Source organism: Dromaius novaehollandiae, chromosome 18, assembly GCF_036370855.1.
Source record: "Dromaius novaehollandiae isolate bDroNov1 chromosome 18, bDroNov1.hap1, whole genome shotgun sequence".
Taxonomy (NCBI): Eukaryota; Metazoa; Chordata; class Aves; order Casuariiformes; family Dromaiidae; genus Dromaius; species Dromaius novaehollandiae.
In genome coordinates this window covers 8,689,701-8,706,121 of record NC_088115.1, presented here as the reverse complement: position 1 = coordinate 8,706,121, position 16,421 = coordinate 8,689,701, and the positions used below count along the sequence as shown (strand labels likewise).

General features: G+C 57.8%; 2 protein-coding genes across 6 annotated transcripts in view; one reads left to right on the top strand and one right to left on the bottom strand.

Annotated features, from left to right (window-relative positions):
* ITGB4 (integrin subunit beta 4) overlaps nt 1-9,574 on the top strand; it is a 34,122-nt gene extending 24,548 nt beyond the window's left edge. For 3 of the 5 annotated variants that reach the window (XM_026098961.2, XM_026098964.2, XM_026098963.2), the window contains 8 exons: nt 304-504; nt 1,408-1,578; nt 3,725-3,874; nt 4,494-4,682; nt 4,962-5,117; nt 5,595-5,759; nt 6,186-6,302; nt 6,946-9,574. In XM_026098961.2, coding sequence (XP_025954746.2) covers nt 304-504; nt 1,408-1,578; nt 3,725-3,874; nt 4,494-4,682; nt 4,962-5,117; nt 5,595-5,759; nt 6,186-6,302; nt 6,946-7,088 — 1,292 coding nt within the window. In that variant the 3' untranslated portion in view covers nt 7,089-9,574. The other 2 variants (XM_026098962.2, XM_026098965.2) reach the window with 2 other exon arrangements.
* Nucleotides 9,575-9,890: 316 nt separating this feature from the next.
* GALK1 (galactokinase 1) lies at nt 9,891-15,762 on the bottom strand. The gene is made up of 8 exons (XM_064522583.1): nt 15,342-15,762; nt 13,798-13,987; nt 13,495-13,614; nt 12,621-12,756; nt 11,964-12,145; nt 11,596-11,746; nt 11,263-11,425; nt 9,891-10,091 (listed from the first exon to the last, which is right to left on the bottom strand). The coding sequence occupies exons 1-8, from the start codon at nt 15,477-15,479 to the stop codon at nt 10,020-10,022; spliced, it is 1,152 nt and encodes a 383-aa protein (XP_064378653.1). The 5' UTR covers nt 15,480-15,762; the 3' UTR covers nt 9,891-10,019.
* Nucleotides 15,763-16,421: the final 659 nt, after the last annotated feature.

Here is a 16,421-nt window from a genome sequence, read left to right as displayed (position 1 = left end):
CAGGCGTGTGGTGGGACTTCAACACTCGCCTTTGGCTGTGATGGACACAGGGTTGGAATGCAGCCCATGGGGTTAGGGAACCCCATGCGTGTCATGTTCCCTCTGTCCTCCCGTTGCCAGTCACATGATCTTTGCACTGCCTTAACTCATCAGCCAGCGCTTGGCAAGACGGGCCATAAATGGGTGTTATTCCCACTGGCGGCTGCCCCTTCCCCTCCCCAGCAAGCAGCATGGAGGTGGTGGGGTTTCCCACTCTGTCCCCTGCAGATTGTGCCAACACCAGTGCTTACGTTGTTCCAAAAGGCTCCCGGTGGAAATATGTGCAGTTGTTGGGAGAAGACCTGGATCTTCGTCGCATCACCTGGAGACTCCCACCTGAAACCATTCCCCGCCTCTCCGGCAGCAGCCACCTCTCCTCAGACACCGAGGGTCTCCTCCGTGAGGAGGACAGTGACGTGGCTCCCGGCAGTCTGATGAGGAGCGGGACCCCCAGGCCCCAAGCAGGTGAAGGACAGCTCCCTACTGCGCTGAGTGTCCTGTCTCGTCCTGCTCTGAGCCGAGGGGCCTGCGACCAAGTGTCCCCTTCCTCCCCTTGTGTGCCCATCCTCGTGTTGGCGTGATGCACTGTTCATGTGCTGTAGAGTCTGCTTCAAAGCCTTGCTGTGGTCTGTCCGCTCGTGAGAGTGTCAAGGTAACCCCCATCTCGGTATGGACTTGGGAGCCTGCTAGCAAGTTGCTTCTGCACGAAGCTGGACCTTCAAGGCAGGAACAAACTCAAATGATACCTGCTAAGTACCACCTCTGAGGCGCAGCTCCTCTCCTTAACTAAGTCCTCTGAGCTTCCAGGGCAGATCTGCTGGACTGTTAAACAGAAATCACTCTCACATGGGTAGCTGATCTCTTCTGGCCTGCTGGGAGGGGATGGGGATTTGTCAAAGACAAGAACAGTGGAGCAGACTTTGCTTTTCAGATCCAGCTGAGACGGGATGCAGAGTGAGATTTGGAGAAAGTGCCTCCGTAAAGGGCTGTTGTTCTTCTTCCACCTTCTTTTTTAACCTGAAGTTGTAAACTTGTGCTAGCATCAAAGGAGATGTGTGAGAGAGCATGATGAGAACCACAAGGCAGTGCCCCAGCGAGGCCGAGGTCTGGAGTTACCTTGGGCACTGGGGGTGTCTCTGGTGCTGGGTGTAGGGTGAAGTCTCTGTTTACCTGTTTGTTCCCCCCTCACCACTGGGTGGTTGTCGCTTGTTCTAGATTTAGTGTTCCTGAACGATGTTCCAGAGCAGCTGGAGCTGGGATGAAGCCAGGGCAGTGAGGCCCTGAGGCCTCCTGCTTCCTCCCCATGGAAGCTGGCTGGAGCAGAAGCCCAGTCCACAGTCACGTTCCTCACTCTGCCTTCTTCCACAGAACACTTGCTGAACGGCCGGCTGGATTTCTCCTTCCCCGGCAGCGGGGGCACACTGACCAGGACAACAAACGCAAACTACCACCAGCTGAGTTCACACATGCAGCAAGAGCACAGGGTGATGGGGAGCTCCTCGCTGACTAGAGACTACTCCACAATGCTGATGGGGCATGGTGAGTACTGAGGTGATGGGGCTGCCTCCCTCTTCCTTTTTCATGACTGTCTTCAAATCCCTGCCCTGCAGGTCCATCTGGGACAAGGACTATGAACCAGAGATCTGGAGAGTCATGTCCCTACCCCTGACTTGCAAGCACGTCAATAAGGCCACCCTGCTTCCCAAACCACTTTGGAAAGGATCCATACCATGTGCAAAGAGCACTCGGGAAAGAGAGCTACGTCCTAACCCCCCACTGCAAAGTGCCACAGGGGAGACCTCACGTCCTTGCCTCTTACTCTGTCTAGCTGCGTGGTTACTTTTCAGCTCCGCACGTATACATCAGGCTGGCATTGAGAGAAAGTTGTAAAAAGGCTCTTCAAATCTGAGCAGAGCCTCCTCCTTAAGGAAGCCATCTCTGTGTAGGAGCCAGCACTGGCTGAACCTGCTCTGATGTCTCCAATTATGTTTTTCTCTTTCTCTCTCTCTCTCTCTCTCTGATGCTGGCCTGTAGACTACCCAGGGAGACTCCTCCCTCCCATCCATGAAGATGCTAGGAGGACAATCCCACTGTCCCGGGATGTGGGTTTCAGGAGCAGGGCAAAGGTGAAGGGTTACTACCCCAGCACTGGCTTTCGGGACTCTATAATCATGACTGATGGGTCCGCGGGGATTTGCAAGTACATAGGTACAGCTTTGTCGAGTGTCTCATCTTGGCCACCCATCCCATAACCAGCCAAGGCACCAACCACCTGTGAGCTGTTGCCATCCATTGCTCTCCCCAAACACTCTCTCCATTGCTTGCTGCGTGCTGCACTGATCTCCCTCCCGATCCAGGCTGTGCCTCCATCACACCCCTTTTCCATTTACAGGTGACTTCAGCTGTGTTTCAACCCATATGGGCTGATTAACATTCCTCGCTGCTGCCATCATGCTCTAACGAGCTCATCAGCTCATTGTCCCGTGTCCTCTTCATTCCTAACAAGCTTGTTCTCAGTCTTACCTCCACAGGCCTTTGGAGGACTGTTGGGGAGAACATGTGCTCCATACAAGATGTCCCTCTGCAAACTCATTGGCCAAAGCCCCCGTCAATTAGGGGCTTGAGACTGCCTGGAATTGTATCCGTGCGTTGTCCAGGAAGCAGCCTCCAGCTTCCCTGACCCTGAGCTTCACCTGCCTGAGAGGCTGCTATGCTTGATATGAAGCACAGCATCCCAGTGGGCTAAGCTGGGGGGGTCAAGGAGCACCTAGTTTTGGTCCCATCTTTCCCCATCCCCTTGGACAATCATTGGAGTTGCTGGGCTTCTCCAGCTGTACTCCTGAGAGTCCTTCCAGGCCTCACAGCAGGGTAGGGAGGCGAACCGGGTACCAGGATCCATTGCTGCAAGGTGGAGGAAGAGGATGCCAGTTTGCAAGCTTCAGTGAAGTTCCCAGCTCCCTTTGAAAGCTCGGGAGAGTTGGTTGTAAACCCCCCCCCCCCCCCCCCGCAAGAAGTGCCACCTTTCTGGAGTGGGTACATACGAGATGGGTGCAGACAGTCAGGTCCCTAATGAATGAGAGTGACCAGGCAGCTAATGAAAGAGGAGAGTGGGTGGAAAGTGGCCAGTGGATGAACAACATTTGGAGGCCTGGTTGATGGAGATGCCACATCCTCCAGAGCTCTCCTGCTAGCCCAGGTCCTGTTGTCTGCTTCCCTCCAGCCCATGCAGGGTACAAGGCCAGTCACTGGCAGAATGACCCTACTTCCCTCTTTCTCTGCACCAGCAGGTCAGGGCAAAATCTCCACCCTAGTTCCCGCTCCCCCCTTCCCCAGATGGCCAGGAGCTGCACTCACTCCAAAGATGTCCATGAAGCGCTTAGCAGACCGGGCAGGGTGTTCAGGGTGAGAGAGGAGGGCCGTGCACTGCGCCTGGGCCCCTGCTCTGATCCCTTCATCATGGAGGAAGGGGGCACAAAGCTTATCTTGCCTTGTCCCATCTACGAGTGACAGCCTCAAGGCCTTGGGACCCTGTCCCTTACTGCAGGTGTGCAGAGCTTGCAGAGAGGACATTTTGCCATGTTCTCCCCAGACCATCAGGACCATCCCGTGCTGCTCCCTCCTCTCCCCCAGCGCCCTTAGCCCCTCACCCTCAAATCCACGCTGTGACAGTCCCTTTCTGCCTCAGATTCCAGGATGCCCCTGGGTGTCCCCGACACCCCCACGCGCCTGGTGTTCTCCGCGCTGGGACCCACCTCCCTGAAGGTGAGCTGGCAGGAGCCACACTGCGAGAAGGAGGTGCAGGGGTACAGCGTGCAGTACCAGCTCCTCAACGGAGGTTAGTGAACGTGCAACTGGTACAGGTTCCTACTCGGGCCAGCAAGCTGGGCAGTCGGGGTGGGTGTCTCTCATGGTAGAGAGTCTATCCCACATCTTTTGGATCTGGTCCCAGCTCCTCTGCTTGCATAGGCTTGAGGAAATGACTCAACTACCCTGCACCTCTCACTTTCCTTTTCTACCAGGAGGATAATTCATGGAGTTGCTTGTGGAGTTGCCTCTCCTCCTCGAAAAAACATTGGGCTCCTTGTCTACCTCCCCACAAAGTCTTATTCAAAGTTTGCTTTTATTATAGTGGAGCTGGAGGAAAGATTGGAATAAAAATCTTTTATTTTTACACAAAACTTGGGGCAATGTTAGTGAAAATAGAGTTTTCTTTGGCTGAAAACCACTGTGGTTCAAGAAGCCGTTGTTTGTCTCAAGCGTTTTCATAGCAGCATCTGGGCCTGTGCTACCAGTTGTAGGTGGCAAGGCGTGATGGAGGTGGCTGGGGAAGGGGCCCTGGATGAATTGCTCCAGCTCAGTTTTTCCAGGCAGTTTGGGGCAGGATTTAGGCAAAAGCAGCTTTGTCTTTGTGCCTGAAACATGGTGCTGACCTCCCTCTTCCCTGCGTGTCCCAGGAGAAGTTCACCGGCTCACCATCCCCAACCCCAGCCAGAACTCGGTGGTGGTGGAGGACCTGCTGCCCAACCACTCCTACATCTTCAAGGTGAAGGCCCAGAGCGAGGAAGGCTGGGGCCCTGAGAGAGAAGGTGTCATCACCATAGAGTCCCAGGTGGACCCGCAGAGCCCGCTCAGCCCTGTACCAGGTGAGGAAGACAGGGGATAAGGGAAGAGGGTGGCACTGATCTCTGCTGCTGTGTACAGTCCTTGGCCTTGCTGTGTTCTTTTCTCTTACCACATCCTGAGCTCCCCCTTCCTTCCTTTCACTTGGAAATTGGACCTTTCCCCCCCGTGCACTAGCCTTCTACTAGCTGTGCAGATAGCTGACACCTCCCAACTCATTACATGGATGCTGCATGCAGACCCCACCCGGGCTCCTCCTCTCCACCTTCTGTGACACCAGCCTCTTGTTTGTGCACTTGCAGGTTCACCCTTCACGCTGAGCACACCCAGCGCTCCGGGACCTCTGGTTTTCACTGCCCTCAGCCCTGACTCACTGCAGCTAAGCTGGGAGAGACCCCGCAAGCCCAACGGAGCCATCCTGGGCTACATGGTCACCTGTGAGATGCTGCATGGAGGAGGTATGGTACCAGACTGTGGAAGCCCAGTTCCCGCTGCACAGAATGAGGTACCTCCAGCAAAAGCAGCAACGTGCCAGAGTTTTGCTGGAACCAAAAAAAAATGTACTGTCACTGCCCACTTGCTCCAGCAACAAAGTTGTCTGCTTACACAGAGTGGGGACGTGAGGCTGATTCCAGGTCCAGGAGCTGCTGGATCTCGGTGCTTTGCATTATTGCACGGTCTTGTATAACAGACGTGGTGGGAAGAGGAAGGACCCACGGTCTAATATAGCCTAAGCCCAGTGGAGGTTGGTTGCTGAGGATCAGCTTTACATTGTAGTGGGATTGTTTTAACAATAAAGCTGGGTGCGATTGTACAGCCTGCGGATGGCAGAAAGCTTAGGGGAAGCCAAGTCACCAGTCAGAGCTGGGGGCAGCGTGTTTGAAGGGACTGTCACTCCCGTCTGTCTTCAACCCTGGTATGTCTGTGTGGATTAGGGGAGCCCAGGAATATCTATGTTGAAGGAGACAACCCAGAAACCACCCTGACTGTGCCTCAGCTGAGTGAGAATGTCCCGTACAAGTTCAAAGTGCAAGCCAAGACCACCCAAGGCTTCGGACCAGAGAGAGAGGGCATCATCACTATCGAATCTCAAGATGGAGGTACAGTATCACTTCTCTGAGGAAGCGCAAAGCAAAGAAACTTCTCAGAACAAGTAAATGCTGGGTCACGACTCCTGGAGTCCCTTTGGGCTCTGGTGGCAACTCCATTTTCCATCTGCATAATAATGACAATGTTGTACCTTGTGAGCACTGTCCCAGTCCTGCAAAATGCATTGAATGAGGGAGGATAGTGAAAACCTGTTTCTGTTTAATTTATTATGAATCTCCTGTCTTCTGCGCAGTTGCACACATACCTGGAGGTATTGCACTGCACAGCTCCTCAGTCCTCCCAGTTCTCCTAAGCCTGGCTTCAAAGTTAGCCAGACAGGCCTCATGAGCTGACTGTTAGGGTTTGTTGTCCAGGGTTGAGATGCTGGAAGTTCCTTATCACCTCTTGGCTGACTCTTCTCCTTCTCTTCTCCACAGGCACTTTCTCCCAGTTTGGAGGGCAGCAGTACATGAGAGAAGAAGTGTACAACTTCCCCACTGAATACACCACCAAAACCAGCATCAGCCATTCCTCGCTGGATCCCCACTTCACAGGTAAGGGCTTTCTGTCTGCTTCGAAACTCTTGGAGAGCAAAGGCTACCTCTGCTTGTAAAAAGGCTGGAGGGTGCTTTTACCTCATATGTGGAAGTCAGGGAGGGAGGGTCCATCAAATGGGGATAGATTAAGAGGAACAGACCATTTCCAACCCGTGGTCCCTGTTCTGCCCCGGAAGGTTGTTGCAGCTGTTTTCCTGTGTGTTGCCTGGTTGGAAGCAGTGTTGCAGAGGGAACCCTGAGTTTTCAGAGCCCCCCAGGTGCTATTACTAGTGACCAAACCATAGCGCTTCCTGTAAGGTCAGAGCTCTTCAGAGAAGAGAGAACAAAGTATAACAGAGGGATAACAGTGATCCCTGTTGTCCCCCTTGAGTGCAAGAAGTCATGGGCTTGCGCCGCAGCCTGGAGAGTTTGGGAGATGTTAAGAAATCCAACCATAGCAAAGTACTGAATCATTTGACTGGGGAGGTTCTTCATCAATGAAAGCGATATTTAAGGAGAACCCTCTGCCATTAATGATTAGGTAGAGCTGATGCTGAGTGCCCTAGCTTCCTCCCAGCCCTATTCCCTGTGCTCCTGGGTCTGACCCAGCCCACCCAATACTTGGCGCGATGTCCTGACCACGGAGCCTCTCTCGTTGCAGATGGCATGCTGATGACGACCCAGCGGGTGGAGAGCGCCAGCAGCACCCTCACCAAACAGGTCACCAAAGAGTTTGTGAGCCGGACTGTGATGTCCAGCGGGACCCTCACCAAACAGATGGAGCGGCAGTTCTATGAGGCCTGAAACAGGGGAGGCCGCCCGCGAGCAGGACGGTGCCGCTCAGGCTAGCAGGACTTCGAGGAACGATCCAAGGGCTGTTCATCCAGACTCTGCCACGGTGCCTGGGCAGCTCCTCCTGCGAGCAGAGACCTTCCACGGCACTTCAAGCTCTGGACTTCTCCTGTAGAACCCAGGGTGCTCAAAGCTCTGCACATCTGGGTCACCAGGTGTGTACTCACCGTGCAGGGCTCTTCCTTCCCCATCCGGGCAGCCTGGGATCTTTTCTGCAGAACCTACAGCGGGAGGTCTTCCATGAGTTATCACTGCTCGCTCCAATACCATCCCTGAGTGCCCACCCACCCAAATATACCTGCTACTGCAGAAACTTCAGGTGTCTCAGCTGCTCCAGCCTCCCCCCAAAAACGGAACAGAACAATTTATTTGTGGGTCCTCGGTTTTGAGAGGATCCCAACTGATGGCATTCAGATGCATCCTGATCTATAGAGGGTCACAGTTTTCATCTTTTCTCTGGGCTCCCTGGAACATCTTCACACCCCTGGGGTCTCCTGTGGGGACTGGGCTGCACTGGGCATTGCTTGGTATTTGCTTCCACCTTCCCCCTACGGCACACGGCAGCTTGGGTTTCCCGTCCCCCTGCTGCGTCCCGGTCACTTCAGCGGTGGAAGGCTGTCCAGCAGAGTTGGTTATTTGTTTTGTTTTTATATGAGAGCTGCAAGATAGAAGTTTGGGGTAATTATGCTTTCTTACCGCACTTTTTTGAGTCTGCTCTTCGCTGTTAACATTTGGTACCGCAGTAGCAAAGCATGGCCTTTGATTTGTATAGCATTACTCACGATGGCCTCTAATGCGTTTTTTTTGCATATGATATTGTACAGTTTTCCTAGTATATATATATAAAAATGTATTTTATTATTTTATTAAAAAAATTGAGGTGAATGAGGCCTACACTGAATGTTGAGGATACACTGGGACTGTGGCTGCTGCAAAACAGTAACTGTAAGAAATCAGCTAAAGGGCTTGATTCAAAGGCTTCTAAACCCCATGGAGAGCCTGCTGATGAGCTGGCGGGCTCTGCTTTGGCCCTGATGTTCCCCCAGCATCGGAGACTACAGCAGAGCGCTGCGAGCAGATGTATCTGCCCACTGCACAGCACCCACCAGCTCAGCTCTCTCGCCCCACAGCACATGCTCGCAGATGGGCTGAGAGCTGCTTGGAAGCGAAGGATGAGGATGGCTCAGTTAACGGTGCTTGGAGAAGCACTGAAAATGGGACCAGTGCGTGGGATTTTTTACAGGACTGACTTGGAGCGCATGAGATTTTGGACAGAGAATGTCGAGTAACTTCTAAAAGCCCCTTTGCCCAACAACAATGTCCAAAAAGGGCTTTGTGAACTGCTCAGTGAACACAAGGGGAGTGTGAGACTGGGAACAGCAGCGTCTCGCCTGTCCCTTTGAGCGAGCGTCTCCCTCCTGGCCCCTCTTTCAGCCCTTGGCTTTAGCCGCTCTCCGACTGTGCTGGGTGCAGGGCTGAGCTAAGACCTTGCTTTACCTGGCTTTGGGCAAGACACCTGGCTTCTGCCAACCCTCTGCCAACAGGGAACACTTGGACCTCGTGTCCTAACGAAAAGCGAGTTTCTCTGGATTGCTTCAACTGCACGGGAGCAGGCAAGGAGCCTCCCGCTAAGGGATCCTGCCCGAAATGGCAGCTGCCACCTTTCTGGGCTAGAGCTTCCAACCAAAACAGCAGCTGGCTGGTCTCCCTGGCTGCATTGCCTGTTTGGTTTGATCCGACTCTGGACCTTGACTTCTTTTCTTTTGGAACCAGAGGAAGAATTTCCAGCACTGACAACATCGAGGGTTCCCTCACCCCTTACGGCTGTTCACTACATCGGGAAGTTTTTTGTGTGTTTGAGCCGAATCTGCACACAGGTGAGTAAAGTCCACAGAGGTCACCGAGATTGCAGCTGGGGCTAGGTCAACCGAAATATTTCCGCAGACCTGTGGTTTTACTGTGCTTTCAAGAAGCACTCAGCTCCCCAAGCAAGTACCAGTGGCATTACTCTGGCTGCCCTTTGGCTCCTCTCTCCTCCCCGTTGCTCCTGGGAGTATTTCCAGCTGATGCGACTCTTCCTGCACTCAGGCACCGCGACCCTTTCCCTGTGCTTCGCGGTACCAGCTAACACACTGATCACAGCCTCAAATGGGAGCCCCATTTCCAAGCATTTTAACCAAAGACTACTTTGTTATCCAAGAGAAGAGAGCACAGCTCATCAGCTGCTCCTGACTGTAGTGTCACCCGGGCCCTAACCAAGCAAGGCGGCTGTGCACCTAACCGATGCATCGCGTTAAACAGCGTCACTTTTTAACTCTCCTCTGGTCAGGAGGCTGCTGGTGCTTCAGCCTTTGCGAGGGAGGGCTGGCAGGATGCTCTGGCAGCAGGTCTTTGATCAGATGGCTTCCTATTGCACTCAATAAATGTTTTTCTCTACAGTCTGCCTGTTCCTTTTTCTTTACAAAAAACACCGGCCCCCTCCTACCTCCAGCTGCACCAGCAGATGAGGGACACGTGCCACAAGGAGACACGCACGTAGGGCCTTCTGCCGAGGGTTCGGTGCCCGCCACTCCTCCGCCACCGTCCCCTCGTGTGACTGCAGCTCGGCGGAGGCACTGCTCTGCCCTGTCCCAGCACGTGCTTAGTTACACCAGTATGAACTGGAGTTGCCTCCTTTGAAGACAGCTCCCAAGTCACTTTGGTGTCACAGCTCTGGTGTCAGAGGGCTGAGGCGGCTCGGGCAGGAGGCAGAACTGCTGTGCAACTGCTTCGTTTTTATTAGCCAGACGGTGCAGACACAAAGTGAATCCCCTGCAGCGCGAGGCAGGCAGCTGCCTTGATTTCCTCAGAGATGATCCCAGCCCAGGAAAGGCAGGCGCTTCTCTAGAGGGGCTGCACCTTCGCCCCGTCGGACGGTTTGGTGAGGTAGAAGGTTGCTGTGCCGCTGTACTTCCCCTAGGAGCCAAAAGGAGTTTTAAGCGTTGGTGATCAGCGAGGGACCGGGCCCCGCGGCTGCGTTCAGGCTGGCCGCTGGCACGTAGGACCTGCCACACAGGCCTGGAGGAAATGTGCTGCTGGACCGCCCGGCAGTGCACCGGCAGCCCAGCAGCACCTCCAGCATCAGGCCCAGGCGATGCTCTTTGGGGCAAGGGTGCAATCCTGGCCCCTGCGTCCCTTCATGCACCCCCTGCATCTGCATCATCAGATTGGGGTGCTACAGGCTACATCCCCGAACAGCCCCCTCAGCAGCCCTTTAAGGCTCTCCATGCCTTCTTTTCTAAGTCCTTTTGGGCCTGCGGCTGCTGCCTGCCTCCCCAGTGTCCCATGACGGCAGGAAATTCGCTACCGGCTCTGGGAAGTACTTTTGTTACTCTGCTTTTAACAGTTCTCCTAACTCATGCAGTGATCACAAATTTTTGCTCGGGAGGATTTGAGGCACAGTCACTTTCACCACCAGCTTTGTGATTTTGTAAGTCTGGAGCGTGTTTCCTCTCCCCCCTGCCCCAGCCTTCTCTTTGATCCGGAGTGTCCCAGCCCTTTTAGCATCTCCTTGTAGGGCAGCTGCTCCACCCCCTTGATCATTCCCCTTACCTTCCCCTGCCCCTTTTGTAACTCTGCTGTGGGTGGGTGCACCCCCATTTCATGCAGCAGCAAAGCGAGGCTCTGCCTTGTTCGTCGCCCCCCCCTGCTGACACCCCCCGATTTAGCTGGCCTTTCTGGTCACCACACCAAGCTGCTGCTTCCCAGGGACGTTTGATGACAGCACTAAGCTCTTTCCTGAGCTGTAAGTGCCAGCACTGCATTCAGCGTCACCAACGCTGGGCTGAGGTTGTTTTTCCCTAGCTCCACCGAAGCTCCCCCGCTGCCCTTGTCCTCACGTCCTCAGCTGAGTTAGGGCCTTCCGCAGTGCTCTGTCACTAATGTGGTGTTTAATGGCCTGGAAGAGCTCAGCATCCTCAGCAAACTCGGCGATATCCCTGCTCATCGCTGGATGGGGCACTTGTCCTGCTGTGAGCCTGGTTCCCTCCGCTCTCGCTAAGGAGAACCGGAGCTCTGCATTGGGGGGGGGGGGGGGGGGGCAAGCGGGAGGGCTGCGGCGGCCGGAGGGCAGCAGGCTCTTGCCTACCTTGATGTGCTGCTGGGCCCTCTCCGCAGCCCCGGCCTCCAGCAGAGTCACGGTGCAGCCGCCGAAGCCGCCTCCCGTCATCCTGCTGCCGTAAACCCCGTCGACCTCCAGGGCTGCTGCCACCAGCTCGTCCAGCTCCGGGCAGCTGACTTCGTAGTCGTCCCTGCAGAGGCGAGACCTCCAGGCCTGAGCCGGGCAGGGTGTTGCTCCGGCTGCCCCATTCGGGCTCCCGCGTGTCACATCGCAGGACGTGGACAAGTCACATGTCACAGCGACCCGATCCCCGTGCCCCCGACGCAGCCTGCCCTGCCCAAGGGGCTGGCAGCCCCTCACCTGAGGGAGTTGTGGCTCTCCACCATCAGCCTCCCGAACGTCCGGTAGTCCCTGGCCTGCAGCGCGTGCGCTGCCTGGGCCGTGCGCTCGATCTCCCCGATGACGTGCCTGGCTCGCCGGTAAACCTCCTCGCTCAGCCGCTCTCGGGCCGCTGCAGAGACGTGTAGATACCCGCAGTGAAGCTGCTCGGGTCCACAGGACGTGGCCTCCATCCAGCTTCTCCACGCGCCTCCAGCAGCATCACGCGCCCTTCGCCAGCGCCCGCCCGCCCCGTCTCTGGCACTGCCCTGCGGCCTCACCCCACACCTCGGGGCACCAGCTCCTGCCGCTCCCAGGAGCGGCCAAGGCCCGGAGCGATCCAGACCCACCTTCCAGCTCGGCCACGGTGGCGTCCCGCAGGCTGGCCTTGCCCAGAGCCGCAGCAGCCTCCTCGCACTGACGCCGGCGGCTGGGGTACTCGCTTCCCGTCAGCGCGTGCCGCACGTTGGAGTTGGTGACGAGGATGGCCAAGCTGGCGTCGGTCAGCGGCACGAGGACGGTCTCCAGGGACCTGGGACGAGAGCGCAGAGTGGGCCGTGTGCGCGGGACGGTGCGTTTTCCCTGCTTTCTCCAGCTACTTGGGTGAGGCCACGTGCAGCCGCCTGCGGCAAGCTGGGCTGCCACGTGGGAGGCAGCTGGTGCCTCTGCAAGGAAAAGTCCACGTGATTTAGGATTTTGCTTGAGCATATCTCTTTTCCAATTATTAATCCCATATTAGACCCTGAAGACTTTGCAGGAAGGCCAGCCCAGCCCTGTGCAGACTGCCATTTAGAGGATGCACAAGAAGGAATCAGGACATCTGGGCCCAGTCCCAACCCTGCAATGAGATTTTGACCTGGATGCAGGGTTAAACCCTCTCTGCACTCCTGTGGCTACGTTTTCTTCACAGCTAAGAGACAGTGCGTCCCAAACGTTAGTTAAGATGCTCACGGGCAAGTGCCCAAGGAGGGGTCGTTGGTGGAGCGCGCTCAGGGGTCGGTCCTGACCTGCAGTCGATGAGCAGCGCGTGGCCTTCCTTGCCCATCACGGAGATGAACTGGTCCATGATGCCGCAGGGCATGCCAGCAAACGTGTGCTCAGCTTTCTGGCACGCCAGCGCCTTGGCCTCTAAGTTACCGTCATCTGCCAGACAGGAGAGATCCAGGTTAGCAGCTTCGGGGTGTTCACCCCTCGCCCTGGAGCGGGAGGAACAAGCTCAAAAGCAAAGGCTCGTTTTCATGGGTGTCCACCAAAGAGGGTGAAACGCGGCCGCTGGGTGCAAAGACCCGGCAGAGCAGCTGTAAGGAGCCGCCAGCCCCGAGAGGTGTCAGGCCGCTGGGCTGTCCCCTCCGAGCGGCGTGGCTCCCACTTCTGTCCCCCCGGGATTTTCAGTTCTGTGAGATACGGGGAAATTGTGGCCTGGGTGACGCTGAGCGCTGCACACTTGACCTCAGAACGGGGCTTCGTTAAAGCACCGGCTGGGCAGAGGGTGCAATCCAGTCCCTGCTTATGTCTGCACCGGCGCGCGGCACCTGAGCCGCGCTCTCTGCCGGCATCCAGGCCGCATGGGAGAATACAACGCCGACGTCTCTGACGCAACCCTGGGCAATCCCCTCCTGTCTTCTGGGACACAGAGTGGGGGAAAAAGATGGCTTTCATCTCCCCAGCTGGCCCGAGGAGTTGTCCCAAGGCTTTCTGGACATGCCCCGAGTCAGGGCCCTGCACGGGGGAGCCGGAGGAGCCCCTGCAGCCACCCCCGCGCCAGCTCGGGCTGCGGTGGGAGGCTGCACCCCCCCAGACAGTGGGGTTTGCTCAAGGTGCCCCGTGCTCTGACCCGGCACCGGAGGCGTGCGGGGGGAGCTGGGGCAGCCGCTGCGTTACCTGGGCAGAGCTGCTGGAGGAAGGTGTAAGTGGCTACTTCCAGAGAGGCCGAGCTGGAGAGGCCGCCGCCGAGGGGGACGTCGCTGGCTATCACAGCGTTGAAGCCTGGCAGGGGCCCAGCTGCGGGAGCAGAGAGGAGGAGCGAGGCCGTGAGCCTGCAATCGCTATTTCTCCCCCCCTATTTCTCCCGCTGCAGCAGCTGCAGGATTGCACCAGAAGGGCCCCGCGCCGAGAGCGTTGCACCCTGCACCGTCCCGCGCGACAGGGGCACCCGCGCGGCCCCCGGCACGGCCGAGGCCTTACCCCGGTAGTGCTGGATCACCCCCTTGACGTAATTGGCCCAGCGAGGCTGCCCCGGGCTCAGGGGGCTGCCGCGGCTCGGCACCGGGAACCGCACCATCCTGGGCTCGTCCGCCCCCTCGGCCGTGGTGAGGATGGAGATGACGCCGTCCTGCGTGGGCGACCCCACCAGCACCGTCCCCAGCTGCAGGGCCTGGGGGGGGAGGCGGGGGCAAGCGTCAGCCCCGACCTCCCAGTTCCCCCAGGAAAGGGTGTTTCCCACGCTCCGCCATGCCGCCGAGTGCGGATGATGGTCACGGCTCGGCTGCTTTGACCCGCAGCTCCTGACGCCCAACCAGCCTTTACCCTTAACTCTGCCCCTGCGGAGCCGCCAGCCCCCACCGCACCCCGCTCTCCGGGCCGTTGCAGCATTTAACCTTCTGGTAACTTCACAAACCACCAGGCAGAGGGTTTCCAAAAACCCCCAGCAACAAAATGTCGTGACCGACCGCCCCAGCTCGGTACCGGCGCGCCAGGCGCAGCGGTTGTGCTCGGTGGCGGGGGGGCGGCCCGCGAGGGGCTCGCCAGAGCCCCCGGGGAGTTTCCTGGCCCGCGGGAAGCGCCGCGCAGGCCATCACCCGACCCTTCCCACGCTGCTGGGCCTCCGAATAAGCAGCTGTAGCTGTGATTGAGGACGGAGCGGGGACTTCCCCGGGGAGCAAGGGCCGGGTGGGAAACCCCAGCTGCTTCGGCTGCTCTCTGCCACGAACACGGCTCTCTCCAGGAACGAGAAATCGTTCGGCCGAGCTGCAGAGCGCAGCGGGGGCAGGCCGGGCCGGGCAGGTCTCCGGGAGCGGCTTTAGGCCCGCGGACATGTGGGGGGAGCCCATGGGGAGGGGGAATCGCGACCCTCCGGCACTGCTTCGGGAGCCGGCCCACGGGGTGCTCCCGCCGAGAGCCCCCTGCCCTGCTCCAGCGATCCCAGGGGCATCCTGGGGGGTCCTGGGGAAGGGGAGGCTCTGGGGCACCATTAAGAAGATCCCAGGGGATTGGGGAGGGATCCCGGGGGATTGTAAGGGCGATCGTGGGGGGGTCCAGAAGGGGTCCCGGAGGCGGCATCCTGGAGGGTCCCGGGGCATCCGGAGGGGGAAACCCGTGAGGATGCTGGGGAGGATGCTGGCGGGATACCCTGGGGGCTCCCAGGGGACAGCTGGGGGCTTCCTGCGGGGATCCCAGGAGGGGATCGTGGCGGGACCCCGCAAGAGGTGCTGGCAGGCCCGGGAGCACCCGGCGCGGCCCGGGGAAGGGGGCGCTTGCAGCGGGGCTGAGCCGGGCCCAGGGTGCAGCCCCGGGCCGGTGTCACCCGGGCCGCGGCGGGGGCGGAAGCCGCGGCTCCCCGGGCCGGGGAAGGGCCGGGCTCCCCCGGGGCGCTGCGGGTTGCGCCGCGCCGGGCGGCCGCGGTGCTCGGCGGTGCTCGGCGGTGCTCGGCGCTGCACGGCGCGCCGGGGGTGGGGGGGGCGGTGCTCGGCGCTGCACGGCGCGGCAGCGGCGCCCGCCGCGGCCCTTACCATGGGCAGCACGAAGCCGCCGTTGTAGTCGGTGTGCTCGCCGATGAGGTTCACCCTGCCGGGGGCCCAGGCGGCCAGGCCCGGCGCCCCCCCGCCGAAAGCCGCCCCGTAGGCCCGTGTCGCGGCCGCCACCGCCATGGCCGCTGCGCCTCCGCCCCTGCCCGGGCCCGGCCCGGCTGTTCCGCCCCCGGCGCCGCCGGCGGTTCGCTCGGCTGGGGCCGCTCATAGGCGGCATTTTTGTATAATTAACCCCCCAGGGCGGGAGCTTGGCTTCCACCGCTCAGCAACAACCCCAGCGGGGCTGGGGTCCCCCCAGGAGAAACCAGGCAGGCGCGCTCCTTCTCGTGGAAGAAAACGCGGAGGCAAAACGCGAGCCGGGGCCCGGCGGCCCCCGTGTCCCCCCCCCCCGCCGGCGGGCGGGCTCGAACCCGCGGCGCGGCGGGGCCGGGGCAGGGGCGGGGGCGGGGGCCGGGCCGCCCCCCGGGGCGCAGCGGGCGTTGGGCTGCGCTGCGCGTCCGCGTGTGCGGCCAGCAGCTCCGGGGGCAGAGAGGGGCCTGGATACCCTTGGCTTCCGCCTCTGAAATAGTGTTGTTTTATATATATGTGTGTATATACATATATATATAGCTATAGATACGTGTGTATATTATTATGCCAATACCTGTGATATTTTATATATACACATACAGTGTGTGTACTGATGTGTGTGTATACATACCAACGTCTGTGTTATATAAGTGTATATATGTATAGACATCTACGTAGAGATACACACATATATAGAGAGAGATGCCAATGTTGGTGGGGTTTTTATACGTGTACAGATATACATATATGCCAGTGTTTCTATTATGTAGCTGTAGATGGTGTCTGTTTATATACATGTGCATATATAACTATGTGTCATTATATATAGCATCTCAGTTCTATGTACATGTATCTATATGCATACAGATATATATACATAGATAGATATATAGATAGTCATATAGATATATGCCAGTGTTTTATATATAGTGCAGATACATATGTATGTCTATGTCAATGTGTTATATTTGTGTGTATATATGCTAATGCCTG